The 19,439-nt window shown below is 35.9% G+C and overlaps 1 protein-coding gene across 3 annotated transcripts in view; it reads left to right on the forward strand.

Annotated features, from left to right (window-relative positions):
- The window catches only part of LOC145255850 (kynurenine 3-monooxygenase-like), a 68,529-nt gene that overhangs the window by 16,509 nt on the left and 32,581 nt on the right, over positions 1-19,439 (forward strand). Inside the window, exons 1-2 of one of the 3 annotated variants that reach the window (XM_080114603.1) lie at positions 9,635-9,709; positions 16,285-16,354. The exons of 1 other annotated variant lie outside the window; for it this stretch is intronic. In XM_080114603.1, the coding sequence (XP_079970729.1) occupies positions 16,309-16,354 (46 nt within the window). In that variant the 5' untranslated portion in view covers positions 9,635-9,709; positions 16,285-16,308. Of the gene's footprint in view, positions 1-9,634; positions 9,710-16,284; positions 16,355-19,439 lie in introns of those variants that run through there. One more of the 3 variants, XM_080114601.1, reaches the window with a different exon arrangement.

Below are 19,439 nucleotides of genomic sequence, written 5' to 3' on the forward strand. Positions count from 1 at the left end.
TGAAATTTACACTCCAAAATGAGAACAATAGTCCAAAGAATCCAAATAATATGGATAGTCAATCCTCATCTCAAAAATTCTATTTTTATTCTGAGTTTTACGGTTAGTTTTATTATCGTTGATTGCTAATACACAGGTGAGACGAAGCAAAAAGATAGAATCTGCTATCAGACCTTGTATGGAGTGCTGTTGTCATATTTGCACTGATGAATCTCTGTCCTAGTTGACGGTTGTTGATAAAACTCAGAAGTCTCTCTGTAATTATATTGGCCTCCACCCTTTCTTCTTCTCTGGAACCTCTCTCCCACAGACGTGATGTTGCTAGTCTCAGTCTTTTCTATAAGTACTATTAGTGCACGTGTCCTTCAGATTTGTCTGATTTGTTCCCTGTCCCTTTTGCTCCAGCTTTTTTTTTTTTTTTTTTTGTTTTTGCAATGAGGATTAATTTATTGTGGTGTCCAAGTACCAGCAATTAGATTATAAGGTCATTTAGAATTCGAGGCAATAAAACAATTTATTTTATTGCAGTGTTAAAAGCAATAACCACTTGGGCTCCACTTATGTGTGATCAACCATCCATCGTTTTAAATTCTCCTTGCTGACTTCGCCCTCTCTTGTCCTCATCCATATTTCATCGACCTTCTCCCTCTATTACCTCACCATTTAGAATAAATATGTTTATTTATGCCTATTCATTTAATTCCTTTAGTTTAGTTTGGAACCCCCTGCCTAGGCCTAAACATATCAAGCCAAATACATGAACAGTCACCATACATAAACACACACACACACACACACACACACACGCACACACGCACACACACACACACACACACACATATATATACTAGCAAAAGTACCCGTCGTTGATTGGGTTCAAAAACATCCTACAGAAAATGGACTCTGATTTATGAAAGTATGATAGGTTATGAAAAGGAAGGGTTGTAAAGAGATAGCTTCGAATTTGGGGGGATCAAAACCAAAGCAAAATATGATGAAAGTAAAAATAAAATAAATAAAACCTATAATTTATTATATCATACCTGTTCACACTGAAACACTTATCACAATATTTTGTGGATTTATATTAAAAAAAAACTTGTTAAACTTTGTGACATATTTCCATTCTATGGAGGTCAGGCGCAAACGAACACCCCATAATTTTATTATACCATATTTCTTCAAACTGAAACATACTTATCAAAGTATACTTACGCAGATAGATATGAAAAGTCTTTATTAAAATTTGTGCCTATTTCCATTCTATGGAGGCCAGGCGCGAGCGCAGACCCCACAATTTATTATACTATCCCTATTTAAGTTAAAACATACTTATCAAAGTATTATGTACATCTATATCAAAAACATTTGTAAACGTTTTTTTTTTTTAATTTTTAAATTTTTTATTTCCATACTTTGTGGACCAGGCGCATATGCAGACCCCACAATTTTAATGAGTCATCATTATGCCAGATCAAACACACCCATTCCTGTGTCTCGATACATCTTCTATCATTATATGTGATCAGTTTTCTATAATAGTCAACCATATAGGAGCCTATTTGTGACCAGACACACACACCGATGTTCAGCTTTATATTATAGATATATACGAGGATATATATATCCTCAGCAAATTTGCTTAGCAACAAAATCACACCCCTTCACTGAGGTCCCTAAGTGCCAGAAAGTTTCCTACCCTAATAGCTTCTTCCCTCAAACAGCTAGACTTTGGAATTCCCTTCCTGCTACCTACTTCCCTGACTGTACTGATATGCAGAAGTTCAAATGTAACATAAACCAACATCTTTGTTAATCTTTCTTAGGCATGGTCCCAGTTAGTAGCCCCTTACGTCCAACTGGCAGGATGTCTTGTTTGGGGTGAACATGAGTAAAATAAAATAAAATAAAAATAAACCAGTTTCTTTCCAAGAATTTCCCACCTATGCAGCATGTTAACGTGGGAATACTTCCTTACAGACTACAACATGATCTTTTTAAAGTCTAATGTGGATAAATATTTCTTATTTGTTGTACTGTGAATAAATCAGATTTCAGTTCTTTCATAATAGTAAATTAAAATTCAATTGTGTGATAAACTATTAGTAAGAAAATAACGCACAAAAAAAAAAAAAAATAAATAAATAAAATAATATATACGAGGGATGTTCCAAAGTTAATGCTCCCTAATTTTTAATTCCGCCCGAGTGGATCAGATGAGATTTTAAATTGCATTGTTATGATGTCTGAACTTATGCATTCATGACCTGAAAGTTTCATCTCTTTGTTGCAGATATTGACGGTGTGAGACTTTAAGAAAGCAACTTCTGTCATGGACGTACGTCAGGAGCAAAGATGCGTCATTAAAATCCTCCATGCAGAAAAATTGACCCAGTCAACATTCACCGGCGCCAGTTGAACGTTTGCAAAGCCGATGCAGTTGATTTCAGAGTGACAAAGGGCACTCTGGACTTTTTATGATTGAAGTATGAAAAGAGGCTGGTAAAAGTGCGTCGAGAATGGTGGTGACTATGTAGAAAAATAAATTCTAGAGCACAGAAAGGTCGCTCGTTTTAATGGGACCGCTTTGTAGATCTTCAACGTATTGAGTTTAAAAAAGGGAGGCTTTACTTTTGGAACAACAGTCGTTTCACAAAGTGTGCTCCAGACGTCCATACACAGCCATCGTTTATTGCAGGCAAAAGTGCATTAGAATCGTGGTGACTGTCGAAAAATAAATTTTGGAGCACAAAAGGGTCTCTCATTTTACTGGTATCACTCTCGTCTTCGTAGCTCTTCAACCTTTTGAGTTAAAAAACAAAACATAGGAAGCTTTACTTTTGGAATGATTCCTGTATAACAAAGCACGCTCCAGAAACCCATGCACAGCCATCGTTTATCGCTGACAAAAGTGCTTCGAGAATACTAGTGACTATGTAGAAAAATAAATTCTGGAAAACAAAAGGTCGCCCGTTTTAATGGTGCCACTCCCATCTTGGTAGCTCTTCAACGTTTCGGTTTTTGAATTAAAAAATAGAAGGCTTCACTTTTGGAACGACCCTTGTATATATAATTTTGAGGGCTTATTTTTCTTTGGATTGTTTAAACACTTTTGACTTTCATCCTGAAGAAAGGAGAAGAACACGTACATTGGACAACAGAACATAAATGAAGACGCCAATCACAAACGATTTTGCAACAGCAATTCGAATGCAGATATTTTGGAAAAAGTATTCATGTTGAATCCAGTTATTTTGTAGAAGGATTTTATTCTTGAAAATTTTTGTTTCTTCAAAATCGCTAGTTTGTAATGTTTTGGTTTGTTTGATTTTATAGTGTGATTTTATTGTTTTTGTTCCCCCCCCCCACCTCCTGCAGAACATGAATGAGTTTTGCAATGGGAGAGAGAAAAGGGTTACAGTATTAATGTTTGGTACATTTTAAGTTAGGAAACCAGCCAGGATGTGGAGGAGATAGAAAGGGAGAATGGGAGGACGGAAATGGGGGAAAATATGGGTTGTTGTTTTTGGTTTTGGTTTTGCAGAACATGATTAAGTTTTGCAAAAGGAAGTAGAAAAACAAAAAGCATCAATTTTAGGTGCATTTCGACTCAGGAAGCCAATATCTTAAGACAGCCTGATCTGGTAACATCAATATACTACTACTACTACTACTACTACTACATGTATATAGATATATAAAAAAATAAAGCTTTAAAATTCGAGATCCTGGGTAAGATCTTAAGAGACATTCAGTATTAATTCTCCAGTTGGGGGCTGCAGGGAATGTGAAGAGGTCCCTTAGTTATCATTGCTCCCAGGTCCACTTTTGCCTGAAATGATGATACCTGTTAGGGCATCAAGTGTTACCTGATCAGGTTGTCTGAGGATACTGGTTTCCTGAATAAAAATGCATGCAGCATTGATGTTATTTTTTTTCTTTCCCTCTGCAAAACTCGATTATGATTTGCAAAATCAAAAACTTCTTCTACAAAACAACCAAACCAAACTCCATGAATAAATATCTGAAAATATAAAGAACTTGAAGCTTGAAAATTTTTTCCAAAATTATTAGATTGGACATAAAATAACTCCCAAGTGGTTGATATATCGTAAAACAAAACAACAAAACCAAACTCTATGATTAAATATTTAAAAAATATAAAGAACTTGGGACATGAAAACTTTTTACCAAAATGACTGGTTTCGGCATTAAACAATCAAAAAAGGGTTGATACGCCGTAAAACAAAACATTCAAAGTAAAATCTGAAAGCGAAACACATGATGAGTGAATTCCTTTGTTCCATCAAAACAAAATAGACAGGTATGTGGCGTCTCTAGTTTGTTCAGCCACACCACGTGACCTGCATCCATTTTTAAAGATCTCACATGAGACTGTTGTGTCCCATCCATTCTATTGTCTGCTAAAATCGGTCCACATTAATTAACGTCGTCTTATGCTTCTATTTTTTTACAATGTTTCTATTTTTTTTACAATGTTTTTTTCTTACAATTTTTTTTTTTACAGTATTCAGCTTAAAAGTAAAATTCCATTCATTCACTTGGGATTTAGCAATTTCTTTGGTCTTCCTTTAATATTATAATAAACTAACCCCCTTTTCCTAAATTCATGTAACTGTTTAGCCCAAATAATAAAAAAATATTTTGCTCTTTTATTGAGCACTATCTAACAACCTCGTTGTCTTCATTAGTTCTGACTTTTGAACACCTCAAACCTGAATATATATATATATATATATATATATATATATATATATATATTAAAAAGTATGACTCCTGTCCAGGTAACCTACATCTAAAATTTCAAGTGTTTAAACCCAAAATTGGAAGAGGAGTTTGGTAGAGTCTGCAAAGGTCAACTAAACTATTTCAATTCCTTGATTTGCTTATTCAAATGTTTTTCACTCTTGATGCAAGACATTTGAAGAGTTCCTATTTGCAATCCTTAGACACCAGGGTCGTTTTTTAACGTGGAGAATGGAACAAAAGTTAAAAGTTTTCTCTGTCGTGAAGGATTTCTCTTCCACTGACAGAACAAGAAATTCAAGTGTAGCATCTTAAGAACAAATACTTACACTTTATATGTGCCTAAATCAAAACGTAGATTCCATGAACAAAGCTTCTTTCTTAGAATTGCACGCCTGTTTCCCACCTGACTTCAATTTGGATGTCTTCAAGTCCAACATAAACAAATTCCTGATGATCCGCCCTCTTAACTAAGGACACTTTATCAAATCTCCAATACTAACGAATACTACAACACTATCGCATTGATTACTGTACACGCAGTAACCCTTATCCCCGAGTGGCTTCTGGGCCTTGATAAGTGGTGACCTCCATGTAAAAAAAAAAAAAAAAAAAAAAAAAAAAAAAAAGGCCAAGAAGACATTTGAAGAGTTGCCAGCAAATTGCAACACTTGCAAATCCAAATCATTTCCTTTATATTGCGTCCGCAGTTTTTAATCAGTTCAACGGATTTTTTTTGATTTTTTTTAAATTTTGTTTTCTGTAACAAAATGTCGATCGAGCATGAAAGTAGGTTTCATTAATAAGTTAATCTTTCACCAAAACAGAATGGATTACCTCCTCAACTTAATCCATGCACAACTGCATTTTTATGTTACATACTAAAAACAGAACGACATCGATGCCGTCGGTTTCTTTTTCATCAAGGATCGGTCTACATCATATGCATCTCTATATCCTTATTTAATTTTCTTTTCACATTAATTTCTCCATCTCCTCGACGTGTTGGATTGTTCTCGACAGTTTTCTATTTACCAGGGATCGCAGCGTCAGCTGTGCCCCCCCCCCCTCCCGAGCCGAGTGGTGAAAACAACGCCCATCTACAGGATTTCCATTGCGTTATATCTTTTTAATATTTGCATTTTCAGGTGTATTTTCCCTTAGCAAATCACGAGCTACCCCCCCCCCCCCCGTTTCATATTGACAATTATCTACGGCTTCTCCACCGCATTTTCTCTTGCCCTTTGTTTCACAGCTATACCATGTGCTCATCAGATGCCATCTTTTATTTATTGTCATGTGTTTTCTGTTATCTCCCTTTGTCTCTTGTTCTGTGAGTAATCTCCCTTGCTTATTGTTGTAGATTCATTGATTGGAAAAGAAAGATGAAGGTTTAGTTTAGACCGGGGACTTGTGAAAGGAGTTAACTTTCGTCAGCCGAGATTTTACCAACACTATAAACTTCTTTATTTATCCTTGTCAAAAAAAAAAAACTAAAAATTGCGTATCTCATAAATGTTTTTTCTGAGTTTTTGAGATGAGGATCTGTTATTTGTATTATTTAAATTTAGGATTTCGAAATCGGGGATCTTTCTATCAAACTCTTGACTTGTTTTATTATATACTAGTAGGGAGACCCGGCGTTGCCCAGGATTTAATAATCAGCAAATGCTTCAGACTTTCATATTTATTCTGGTCATCGAAATTGATGAAATTGATCATCTTTCAATCAAATTGACTGATTGCCTCTCTACTATCGTGGTCCACTGAGAGCAAGCTTTACGTGCGTCTCCGCAGTGACTTAGTCCACAATTCATTGTAGCCTACATTGCACTGCAGAGAACCTACTGTTCATTTCATAAAATTATTTTTCATATGTGATGGCTTGAATTGAAGTATAAAATACAAAAGTCAAGTATCATGGTTCAATTGTGTTCTAACGTGCCCCTGTCATATCAAAGAACCTACTGCTGATTTTATATCTCTGGCATTATTGGTTGTGCGGATATAATGGCTTGAAATTAAGTTTAAAATGAAAATGTCAAGTATAATAGTGCAATTGTGCTTTACACAGAAACATTCATTTTGAACACGCTCCTGTCATATCAAAAACCATACTGTTGATTTTATATGTTCGGCCTTTCGGTTTGTGTGGTACGAGTAAAGGATTGTTTGGGGGAAGAATTTCCTCTGCGCGGTGCCTTCTTGCGGCGTTCATTTTAGTCAGATCTAGAATTACCTCTTTGGAGATAAATTACTTTTTTTTTTTCTTTTTTTTTTTTCGGTTGCCGTTAAAGGTTCCAGAAGATTCTCCTTACAGAAAAATACAAATATTTTGGTGCTGCGTTGAAATTCAACATACTTTTTATTTCATCCTTTTTAATTAAAGGGTGGATTGGCCCTACCAAAAGGAGAAATTTGTTCCAGATATTTCAACCTGACGAGTGGTTATTTATTTAAAAAAAAATTTTTTTTTTAAATTTCGTTTGTAAGAAATATAGACGTCGAAAATCTGGCTCGGCTAGAATAAAGAAAAAGAAGAAAAAACAGAATTTTCGGTTGTCTCCAGCATTTAAGAAAATTCCCTTTTGAAGAGAATTGAAAGAAAATAAATTTCCTCTTCATTAAAGAACTTGAACAAGTTTTATTGGCAAATCCGTAGAAAAACAAATACTAAGCGTATATATTTTATCTGTGCCTAAATCAAAACGTAGATTCCATGAACAAAGCTTCTTTCTTAGAACTGCACGCCTGTGGAACTCTGTTCCGTCTGCCTGCTTCCCACCTGACTACAACTTGGATGTCTTCAAGTCCAACGTTAACAAATTCCTAATGAACCGCCCTCTTAAGTAAACACTTCATTAAATCTCCACACTAACGTACTGTACTTGCAATAACCCTTATCCCTGAGTGGCTTCCGGGCCTTGATAAGTGGTGACCACCGTGTAAAAAAAAAAAAAAAAAAAAAAAAAAAATAATTTTAATTGGAATTCATTATTGAGATGAGTATTATTTATATTAATTTATTTATTGTGGACTATTATTCTCAGCTTTAGTAGTTGTTCGGGGCCCATGGCACAGTTGATAGAGACGTTGAATCTCTATGGTTCCAGATGAGCATTGTCTGAAGATAGCGGTTTCAATCCTACCCAAAGCCGGCCAGAGGCTTTCTTGGCCAAAACATGGTGAGACGACAACAACTATGGATGGCAGTGATTGCTGAGAATCCAATTAGGAGATTCGAAGTTCCTATCCGTTGCAGTTACCACCTGACGAAGGCCAGAGGAATAGTTGGCTGAAATGTCATGAAATAACAACTACGCAAGATGAGAATAATAGTCCGCAATAAATAAATTAATATAAATACTAAGCGGTTGAGAAAAAATTCCCTTTTTAAGGAAAATGGTAATTTAAGAAAAAAAGGTGGGGTGTATTACTTTTGGCCGAGAATGAAGGTATTTATTTTAAAAGAAAGGGAAAGACCGAGAAGTGGACATTTAAAGAAAGACTTAAAAAAGATGATTTTTATATATTTTTTTTCATATCTCTTACTTTTCAGCTTTAGAGTCAAGTAAGACTGTTTCTTTTTTATTTATTTTTTTAAGATTTAAGTAGAAAAGCGAGAATATTTCTCATTTTTTTTACCCTTCATTTTGTTATCATTTTAGATAAATTTATTTTGTTTCTCGAGGCGACAATTCTTCAATTCTTTTAAAGAATTCGGCACTTGTGCAGTATACAGACGGAGGCTATCAATTTCTTCTTGATCAAATAACATGGCAAAAAAGTAACAAACATATTTTTTTCTGAACATAAAATAATTGAAAAACAAAATATTTATTGTATAAAAATGTACCAAAATATAATTGGAAACACATTTCTTGAAAAGTCTGCGTAAGAAAATATAATTTGATTAAAACAATTTTATAATTAAAGCAATGTTGGATTTTTTATAAAATAAAATTGTTTGTTTTTGTTTTCAAGCAAATTAATGATTTAAATTTTTCGAAGTAAAGCAACATTGAAGAGTCAACAACAATTTAATAATGTAAATGAAACATTTATCGGATTAAAGCAACATCTCCAGCAGAATCCGTCACTACTACTACTGCTGCTGCTGCTTTGCAATACCACGCTTTGTCCATATTGCCACTGCTCCGTGACAGACAACAATCTATTAGCCTGCAACAAGTCAATTATTTCCCTGATGTCCGACGTCAACAATGCAATATCGCGCATATTTATGGAATTTACATCCATTTTAAGATAAAGTTTCCGAAGAATTTCCAAAAAGTTCGAGTTATCGTCTTTTGTTCTTTGACGAAACGCACCAAAAAATGGTTGGCATCCGTATATTGCAAAAGTGCTAAAAATAATCTTGTAAAAATGTAAAACGAATATATAGAAGGCGTTTACAATGCGGAGATGTATCAGATACAAACGGGATAAAAAGCATAACAAGACGAATGTAAAAATGAAAATGATTTTTTTTCTTTATTTATTATTATATTTATTTTAATTACAAATCGTACTTGCCTTTGGTGTCAAATTGATGGCGGAGTCCATATAGCACAATATTTCGGGTAAAAACCTTTTCGAATTAAAACAACATCCCCAGCAGAATCCATCACTACTACTACTACTACTACTACTACTGCTTCTGCTGCTGCTGGTTTGCAATACCACGCTTTGTCCATATTGCCACTGCTCCGTGACAGACAACAATCTATTAGCCTGCAACAAGGCAATTGTTTCCCGGATGTCCGACGTCTACAATGCAATATCGCGCATATTTAGGGAATTCACATCCATTTTAAGATAAAGTTTCCAAAGAATTTCCCCAAAAGTATGAGTTATCGTCCCCTGTTCTTTGACTGAGAAGCGCCGCCTGGGGACAGTTTTTTGAAATTCACCAAAAAAAGATGGCCGCTGTCTGCATACGGTAGGAGTGCGAAGAATTCTTTTATGAAGATACCTCTTTCATATATGTTTGTTGTTGTTTTTTTTTTTTTTTTTTTTTAAGTTTTATGTTTCTTTATCTCTGTGTTGTAATAGCTGCTATGGTTAATCTTAACCTTTGCTTTAGAAAACAAAGCAACGACTTTTTTATTTCTTTAATAAAATTTGGACTTAATTGGCTTTCCGGGTCTAGTTTTAATTTGCTCCTTTTTTATTTGCTCCTTTGTCTTTTCTCCTCCTTTTCTTTTTTTTTTTTTTTAACTTCCATTTATTGTTTCCCCGTTCGTTTAGGTGAGTAGTGTCTTTGTAAAAGATATAGGGTGCTCTCCGGTGTGAATAATTTTCTTTCTAGTATGGTAGAGGGAGCACACTTTATTTGCAGCAACCTTGGCAATGTCCTCGATGTATTTGTTCCAATTCATTTTATCTGTGAATGTTATACTAAGAAGTTTGAAAGATGGACGCTCAGGTGGGATGTTATTTGTTATGGCAATCGGAGGTTGAGAAGGGTTTTTGTAATTATTAAAGGAAAGAAGCCTAGCCTTAGTAGCATTGAATATTACCACCATTTACGGCCCGATTCCACTACCGACTAGAGGTTGTTTTCTAAAGTTACTGTTGTTGCTTTGGAAATGTGTACATTCGCTTTTTCTTAACGTCTATTATAAAGTGTGATGTCATTAGCAAATACACAGGCGGCAAAAAGAAAGTCTGCACTTGTAATTTTTTTTAATGCAAATTTAAGCTAAATTTAATATAACTGTTTAAACAAACTGTACCTCATTTGATTGGCTTTTTATTCTTCTATAATTTTACCTGTTCATATTTGACTTTTAATTGAAATATTATAGTGTTCATGTCAATTTAAAAAATGACTTCAAATTGAGGAGGCAAAAAGAAAGTCCACACAATGAAAATTTGTTATTTAAATGTAACTTTAGGACATTAATGCAACACAAATACAACAGGAACACAATGAACTAGTTAATATTTAGTAGCATAGCCCTTCTGCAATTTGACAGCCTGCAATCTTTTGGGAATTCCTTGAGTTAGACTGCAGCAATACTCCGGGGAAAGGGCATCCCACTTTTCTTTAATTTTTGTCCAAAGTTCTTTCAAATTTGAAATTTTATCATTACGTAGCTGTTGCTTGATGTAATGCCATACGTTTTCGATAGGATTGAGGTCTGGAGATTGTGTAGGCCAATCCAAAGACGGAATATCATGCTCTTCCAGGAACCTCTTGACATTGCCAGCTGTGTGAATGGGAACATTATCCTGCATGAAGATGGGATTATCATCCGAATTCCGATCAAAGTAGGGTAGAAAATGCTCAGTCAACATATTAATGTACTTGGTTGAATTAATTCGATCTTGCAAGCGAACTATAGGCCCTGGACCATTGGTACTAATAATGCCCCACACCAAAATTGAACCTCCACCACCTTGCAGCGTTGAAACTGAGTACCATCACTGCCTAGCCTATTGAATTTGCTTTCGTCACTAAAAAGCACTTTTGACCAATATGAAGAGTCATGATCTTCATTGCATCTGACAAAGTCCAGACGGCACTTTCTATTCTTTACAGAAATCATTGGCTTGCGTCTTGCAACATATCCTCGCAAACTAAATTCCTTTAATCTGTTCTGGACAGTAGAAAGAGAGCACTTTTTAACAAGATTGCACTGTTGTTGGATTTGGGGAGCCGTTTCAAATCTGTTTCTTAGGCTGCAGATCTTGATAGCATTGTCTTCCTTGTTAGAAGTAACTCTAGTACGACCAGATTTAGGGGCATTATGAACACTGCCGGTGTTTTGGTACTTTTGCACAGTCTTTCATACCGTTTTCTCATCACATTTAAATCTGCAGCCAATTTTTCAATTGGATAAACTAGAAAGGTGGAGATTAATGAGCTCCTGATGCTCACCAAGAGAAATTCGTGGCATATGGACTAAATGTTATGTTGTATAACTTGCAACAACAACAATTATGATCAGAGATGCTTTGTTGCCTGTTGGTGGATATTTTAAACTGATTTAGGGGGGATAATTTAAGCTGGTTTTAAGCGAATTTTTTTTCCTTTTTGCCTCTTCAATTTGAAATTATTTTTTTTTAAATTGACGTGAACACAATAATATTTCAATTAAAAATCAAATATGAACACGTAAACTTATAGAGGAATAAAAGGCGAATCAAATGAGGTATAGGTTGTTTAAATTCAGTAAAACTCCTTTGATTTGAACTTCCTCTAAAATTGGACTTCCTCTCATTTGGACTTCTTCTAAACCTGGACTTTCTCTAAACTTGAACTGTCTTGTCATTGGAATTGTATTAGCATATTTGATGCGGAGTTGCAGTAAAACTGTTTACATAGTTTAGTCAGATATTGTGCAGAAATGATAATATTGGTACTATGTAATTAATGTAGATTAGCTATTGATAATTAATTTACACTAACTGGAAATTTTTTTTTTTTTTTTCGGATTGCTATATTTAAAATAGTGTAAAACAACCCATCACAATGGCTTGCAACTCTAAAAGAAAACAAGTGACACTGACTTTACTCGAAAAACGTCAAATTATAGAAAAATTAGATGCTGGAGTTGAAAATAGCGTTATATTGAAAGATTATGAGATTTGAAGAAGTACACTGTTTTACATCAAAAAGAAAAAGGAGGAAATATTGAAGGCTGCTACTTTCTCTTCAAATAAAAGACATGTCAAAAGAAAGACTCTTCGCACCAAAGCAAGTTGAATTCGATCGAATATTGCATGAGTGGTTTGTAGCAAAACGGAATGAAGGTGTTGCAATATCTGGGCCCATGTTAATTGCTAAAGCAAAATCTCTTAAGGAAGAGTTGAATATCGCAGAAGATATGAAATTCGGTGAAGGCTGGCTTAGGAGCTTTAAGAGTAGACATGGTATAAGACAATTAACAATGTCAGGTGAACAACGGTCTGATGATACACACATGCAGCATCAAATTATTGTGACAAATTCAAGACGATAATCGCCGATTATGGTTTAACAGCAGAGGATGTTTACAACGCTGATGAAAGTGGCGTAAATTGGAAGTGCTTACCTACAAAAACATTAGTCGGATCTGAGGAGCAGAAAATAAAAGGATTTAAATTAAATAAAAAAAGACTAAGAGTGGCGGTATGTGCTAATGCTTCTGGAACTCATAAACTTAAGCTTCTTGTCATCGGCAAATCAAAGTGTCCCTGAGCATTGAAAGGAGTTTCGCCTTTGCCAGTGTCCTATTATTCTTCACGGAATGGATGGATGAATCAACAGTTGTTTAAAAAATTGTTTTTGCAAGAATTTGTGCCAGTTGTCCAGAAGCGTTTTCTTGAATTAGGTAAACCTGATTCAAAGTGCTTGCTTCTGTTGGACAATTGTAGAGCACATCCTCCTGAGTCAGAACTAGTGTCATCTTGCGGGAATATTTTTGTGTGCTACTTACCACCTAATGTGACTTCTCTCATCCAACCTATGGATCAAGGGATTATTTGGAACTTAAAATGTTTCTACAGAAATGATTTCATGATGAATATGATAAATAGTACCGTGAGTATAAGCGATTTTCAGCGCCATTTTACTATCAAAGATGCCATATTTTCTCTCGCAAGTGCATGGAATCAAGTTCGAGCATGCACATTAACAAAAGGGGTAAATTATGCCCAGTGCCAAAAGCTTATGAACTGAAAGAATCAGAGAATACATCTGGTCTAGAAAAAATTCTTGAAACCAAACGCTGTTCTTAAATCACTTAATGCAAATGATGTTGAAATGTAGGTGCAACAAGATGAGGAAACTACTGATCAATATCCTGAAGGCAGTAATGGTGATGAAAATAGCGACAGCTCCCATTCTCTTGACCCTAATGTAAATAACCAAGAACACTCTGATGGAGCAATATCATGGGATTATGCAGAAAAGTCTATGGAAACGGTTATAAAATTTCTAGAAAAAAGTCCTTACTTTAGTGACAACTATGTTTTGCAAGCAATGGCACTCCGAAGAGATATAATCATAAAGAAGCTACAGAACCAAGAAATTGTAGATTTTCGTGATCACTTACGGAATACAATGGCTGCGCAGGAGAGGTCAATCGATGAAAATAGAAACTGCAATGAGACTCATTCAATGAATAAATAAAAAACTGTATTTTGCATAAATGTATGATTTCAGTAGATGATAACAGGAATAAATACCTAACAAGTAAGAGTAGATTTAATTTATTTTCAATGTTTTTGTTCCTGGTAATAATATTTAACAATTCTTACTTGCAATATATCGTAAACTCAACTTAATATATACTTCAAGTATCATATAGCAATGAATTTCATTTACTATTTCTTAATTCTTAGAAAATTAAAGTTAACTGCAGCACATTTTTTTATCACGAAACTTGAACAGCATCCTCTAATTTGAACGAAGCGGATGTTCAAATTATAGTAGTTATACTGTACTTACATTAAATTTAGCTTAAATTTCCAGCTTTTGAAAAAATTACAAGTGCAGACTTTCTTTTTGCCAGCAGTGTATAACAATTTCAGACACAATCAAAAATGCCATTAAAATGCCATTAATGAATCCTAGGCGACGAGAAGTAGGTACAACGAGTTATTAATAAATCAATGAAATCGTGTTAGAGATATCACTAATTTCTTTTGTTAATCGTCTATAATTATCGTCTGCTTGTAAAATCCAAGCAAGTCAATATTGGATTAAAATAAAGACTCGTTGACTCCCCCCCCTTCACCCCCCCCCGGGCAGCATAAATATCCCATTCACCAACAAAACAGTAATCTCATAATAAAACAAATCTCGTGATGAGTTTTGTAGGTTATTCTTATTGTAGCTCTTCTTATTGTCTGTAAAATAAATACAACCACACTCGGCTCCCCATTGTCCGATTTCTGCCCTCATACTCCGACCCCCACTCAACATCCTACCTAGAAGCTGGAATGAAGGAATGATGTAGGCGGGGTGAAAATGTCTGAAACTAACCCTTTAAAGAAGCTTGTAATTGTAGCCAACTGGTTCGTACACACACACATACACACGTTCATCTCATTGAATCATATGGGCATGAAAAGAGGATCTATTCAAAGGCTAATTATTAAAATTCTTTTATTAAAGAAATGAAGATCACGTGTTCATATCTGATTATACACTGAAGTTTAAATGTCATAAGCTTAATTTTTGTTTAATTCAAAGCTATAATAACATTTTTTTCTGATGGATATATGTCAAGGAAAAATTCAATGTTAACATACATTTGTTAATCATTCCACACGGATCTGTAAAACAAAAATGTACCAAAGTTTTTATTTGTTTAAAGAAATAAAACCTGGGTCAATCCTAAAGCAATATGTGAACCACTGGTCAATCTTGTAGCAATATGTGAACCGCGGGTCAATCCTAAGGCACGAGGTGAACCGCGGGTCAATCCTAAGGCACGAGGTGAACCGCGGGTCAATCCTAAGGCACGAGGTGAACCGCGGGTCAATCCTAAGGCACGAGGTGAACCGCGGGTCAATACTAAGACATGTAGAGGACTAGGATATATAAATCCTAATCCCGTTACAAAAGAAAATAATGAAACGAATGGAATGAAGGAAACAAAAACTCAATTGCTGGATAGGATAAACATGTCGTTTATTTACTGTCGAAGAATGAATGTTTTAGGTATAACACGTGTTCATGTCCGCGCGGGTGTAACCATCGTTTGTTGCGGGACTGGTAGTATAGAAAGAAAAGGAAATGTGTGTTCATCTCATGTTCGGGTCACTATCGTTTGTTCGCGCGTGGGAAGAGAAGTGAGTAATGTAGTGAACTAGAAATGGCCGACCGGCACGTAGAAAGAGAAAGAGAGAGGATTGCATCAGTTAAGCTGCGTGCCATGTTAGCAGTCAGCTACGCGGAGTTGTTCTCAGGCACGAGTTGTAGATGAGTTGTCTGGTTGATGGACCAAAGCAAAAGGGGAAAAGGAGAGTGAGAAGGTCAATCCAGTTCATGGAGAGAGAAAGCGTATAAAGTGTACGTACTGTTTGTTAGCTTTTTGGCCTACATGGTAGCAAGTGGCGTGAGGCACGCGCACCTCCCGAAAGGGAGGTGGCTGGTTTGTCAAACCGTTCAGCTCGGAAGCTGGTCCGAAAAGAAAAGCTGCTTATTGCTCTTGCTTTTATAGGTGTTTCCGGTGGTCTTTTGCGCATGTGTGGATTTCCTTTGAAAAGGGAAGTGACGTTGCCCATGTGTGCGTACGTGTGCGCCTATATGTGAAGTACATGTGTGTACGTTAGCGTGTGTGTATACATGTGAATGTGAGTGTATGTACGCGAACGTGTTTGACAAAAACTCAAAACCGTAGTTTCGATGTTGGCTGGTATATTTTCGAATCTTTTGATTTTGATTAAAAAAAACATTTTTCTCTTTGTTTACCATAAATGCCCTTCTCATCCCCGCCCCCCCCCAAGAGCATCTGTTAACATTGTTTCTGTCTTTTTGTTTAGCTTTTTGTTAACACTGTTTCCTACATGTCTTTCTAGGTTGGTTCGCTCAACGCATGTTTTATGGCCAAACGAGGATACAAAGTCTCACTTTATGAACTACGAAAAGGTTGGACAATTTTCTTTCAAGTTGACACTTCTTTTTATTACTTAAACTCATATTTCAGTTTAATCACACACACACACACACACAAGGTAAAATGGTAAAAAAAACCCAGCCAGATCTTATAAATTTATTTCAACCCAATAGAACCGGTCCTGGATATGACCTTAAACTATATCTGATGGTGAGGCCCCAGTTTGCGGGCTTTGGGGAGTGTGGAGCCACCCTTTAATTGTCATTGCTCCCAGGTCCACTCTGACCCAGAGTGGTAGTACCTGTTAGGGCCCCAGCTATGGGTTGAATAGAAACCGACTTAAAAAAACAAATATACTCTATTAAAAAATTGTTCTTCAAAATCACTGGATTTGGCATTAAATAACCTGAAAAGAGTTGATATTCAAAAACAAACAAACAAACAAACCAATAGAGCCTTTTCAGATAAGTGAGCTGGTCGAGATTTGTCATTTGATTAAGCTAAGATTTTTTTTCTTTTTTTTTCTTTTAACTTTTATCTTTCCTCTGCTATGCATTGAGCTCTCTCGCTTAAGATTTCCTACATAAATTGCTCCATTCTTAATGGATATAACTCTCTCTCTCTCTCTCTCTCTCTACATATTACTACTACTATTATTATTATTAGTAGTAGTAGTAGTATTAGTATTTCTATTATCATTATTATTATTTCTTTATTAGTATTAGTATTTCTATTATTATTATAATTATTATTATTATTATTACTATTATTATTCTTACTATTATTATTATTATTATTATTGGCTAACATGGAGCTTTCACACAAGTCAACAAACGATCTGATTGGAAACCTGTGGTATTCTCTAGAAGCTGAGTGACAACAAGTCTCCCCAGACGTCCAGCTCTCTCCATCTCCTTCGATAGCATTTGCAAATAAATTTGCGTCATCGCAACAGTCTCATGCCATTGATTTCTCGCTTGTAGTGGTCATTCGTTTATACTGGAATTTGAGTGGCACTAAGCCTCCCCACGATCCCAGTTCTCTTCGCGCTTGTCCAGCAGAGGTCTAACCAGCGCTCTCTCCTCTGTCTTTCCATCCTCCTTGACCCTTCTCAGCTCTTTGGTATCACTTTTCTATTGGGGGGGGGGTGATGAAACAATGGGGGATGAATGATGGTGGTGTAGAACTTGTAGATATGCAGCTTCGGCGTTCTCCATTCCCTGTAACGGTTCTTTGTTATATTGTCTTGTGTTATTCCCCTCATTCTAGGGTTTTCCTTAATATTTCAACTGTTTTCTTTATCGTTAGGCGTTATATTTTTGCACTTATTCCTCTGATTCCAATTTCTGCCATTCTTTTTTCGAAGTTTTTCGGAATTGTTCCTAGTGCTCCTACTATTATCGGTACTATTTTGATTTTCTTTATCATCTAAATCCCTTTTAACTCTCTGGCTAGCTCTGTGTATTTGCTTCGTTTCTCCTTTTCTTTTATACTCACCCTGTGGTCAGCTGGGACAGCAGAGTCTACGATTTGCTTTTTGCTTGGATGGGTTTGTCCGTCTGTATGTCCATGTCCCATAGGATTTTGTGGTTCTCGTTTTTGAGTGCTGTTGTGGGTTTATGCTTGTACCATTTGTCTGTACGCTCACAATGCAGTCGTTTGCATAATTCCCAGTGCACCGCCCTCCCCACTTGGTCATGCCTGTTTTTGTATTCCTTTTGGGCCAGTTTGCTGCATTCACTTATTATATGGTTTATCGTTTCGTCTCTCTGTCCACATAGTCTGCATTTGCTGTTTTCTTGTGTTTTATCTATCCTTGCTTTGATATAGTTGGTTCTTATCGAGTTATCTTGTACTGCAGTTATTAGAGATTCAGTTTCTCTGTTTATATGTTCTTTTCGCATCCATGCCCAGGTGTTTTCGTTATTCTCATCTTTTGTCATTCTTATGAATCTTCCGTGGAGTTGTTTCTCTTCCCATTTCTCTTTTCTCGTTTTGTCGTTTGTCTCTCTGTTTTCTGTTTTGTTGTTTTTTTCAGTGTCTCTCGCTGCCATAATTATCCTTTCAGTGTTTTGCATTATGTATTTTTCTAGTTCTTTTTTCGTGTCCTTTATAAAGATCAGTCCTCTCCCGCCGTTTTTCCTTTTCACGTAGAGTCTGTCAGTATCGTCCTTTGAGTGTAGTGCATTATGCATGGTCATGAGTTTCCTGGTTTTCTGGTCTAGCTGTCTCAGTTCTTCTTTTGTCCATTCTATAAACGGTCCAGAGTATCTTACTAGTGATACTTCTCATGTATTTATACCTTTTATTAGGTTTCTGCTATATAATTTTGTTTCCAGGAGTTTTCTTGTTCTCCAGTTTTCTCTTTCATTTCTGTTGCTCTGATGGTGTCTGCTTCCAGAACTCCCAAGTATTTATAGTCATCTTGTTCTCCTAGTGCCCTCATTTATGTTTGGGTGGGTAGTTCCATGCCGTCTGTCGTTTCCAGTTTTCCCTTTCTTATAACTAGTTGTGCGCACTTTTCCATTCCAAATTCCATTTGGATATTTTGGCTGAAGATTCTGGTAGTGTTGATTAGTGTCTCTAGCTCCTTTTCGGTCCTTGCAAAAAATTTCAGATCGTCCATGTACATCAGGTGGTTTATTTTTTCCTCTGTATTGCAGAACTTGTATCTGGCTTGGAACTTTCTCAGAATACTGTTCAAGGGCATCATGGCTATGATGAACAGTAGTGGTGATAGTGAGTCTCCTTGAAAGATGCCTCTTTGTATGTTAATTTCTGTTATGTGTTGTCCATCAGCTGTCAATTCCAGTCTCCATGTTTTCATTGCATTTTCTATTACGTTGGTGATCCCACTTGGTATTTTATACATTTTTAGGCATTCTATTATGCATGCTTAGGGGATCCTGTTGTATGCTGTTTTGTAATCAATCCATGCTATGGCTAAATTCTTTCTCCTCCTTTTTACCTCCTTTAGGATCTTTTGATCTATATATAATAGGTCATGTGTTCCTCTTTTTCCTTTTTGGCATCCTTTCTGCTCCTTGGGGATGAGTCCACAGTTATTCAGGGAGTGGTAGCTTTGTTCCCTCATTTGCGCTGTCAGTATCTTCCACA

The sequence above is a fragment of the Euprymna scolopes genome, chromosome 31 (genome assembly GCF_053919585.1).
Source record: "Euprymna scolopes isolate OS-2025 chromosome 31, ASM5391958v1, whole genome shotgun sequence".
Classification (NCBI taxonomy): Eukaryota; Metazoa; Mollusca; class Cephalopoda; order Sepiida; family Sepiolidae; genus Euprymna; species Euprymna scolopes.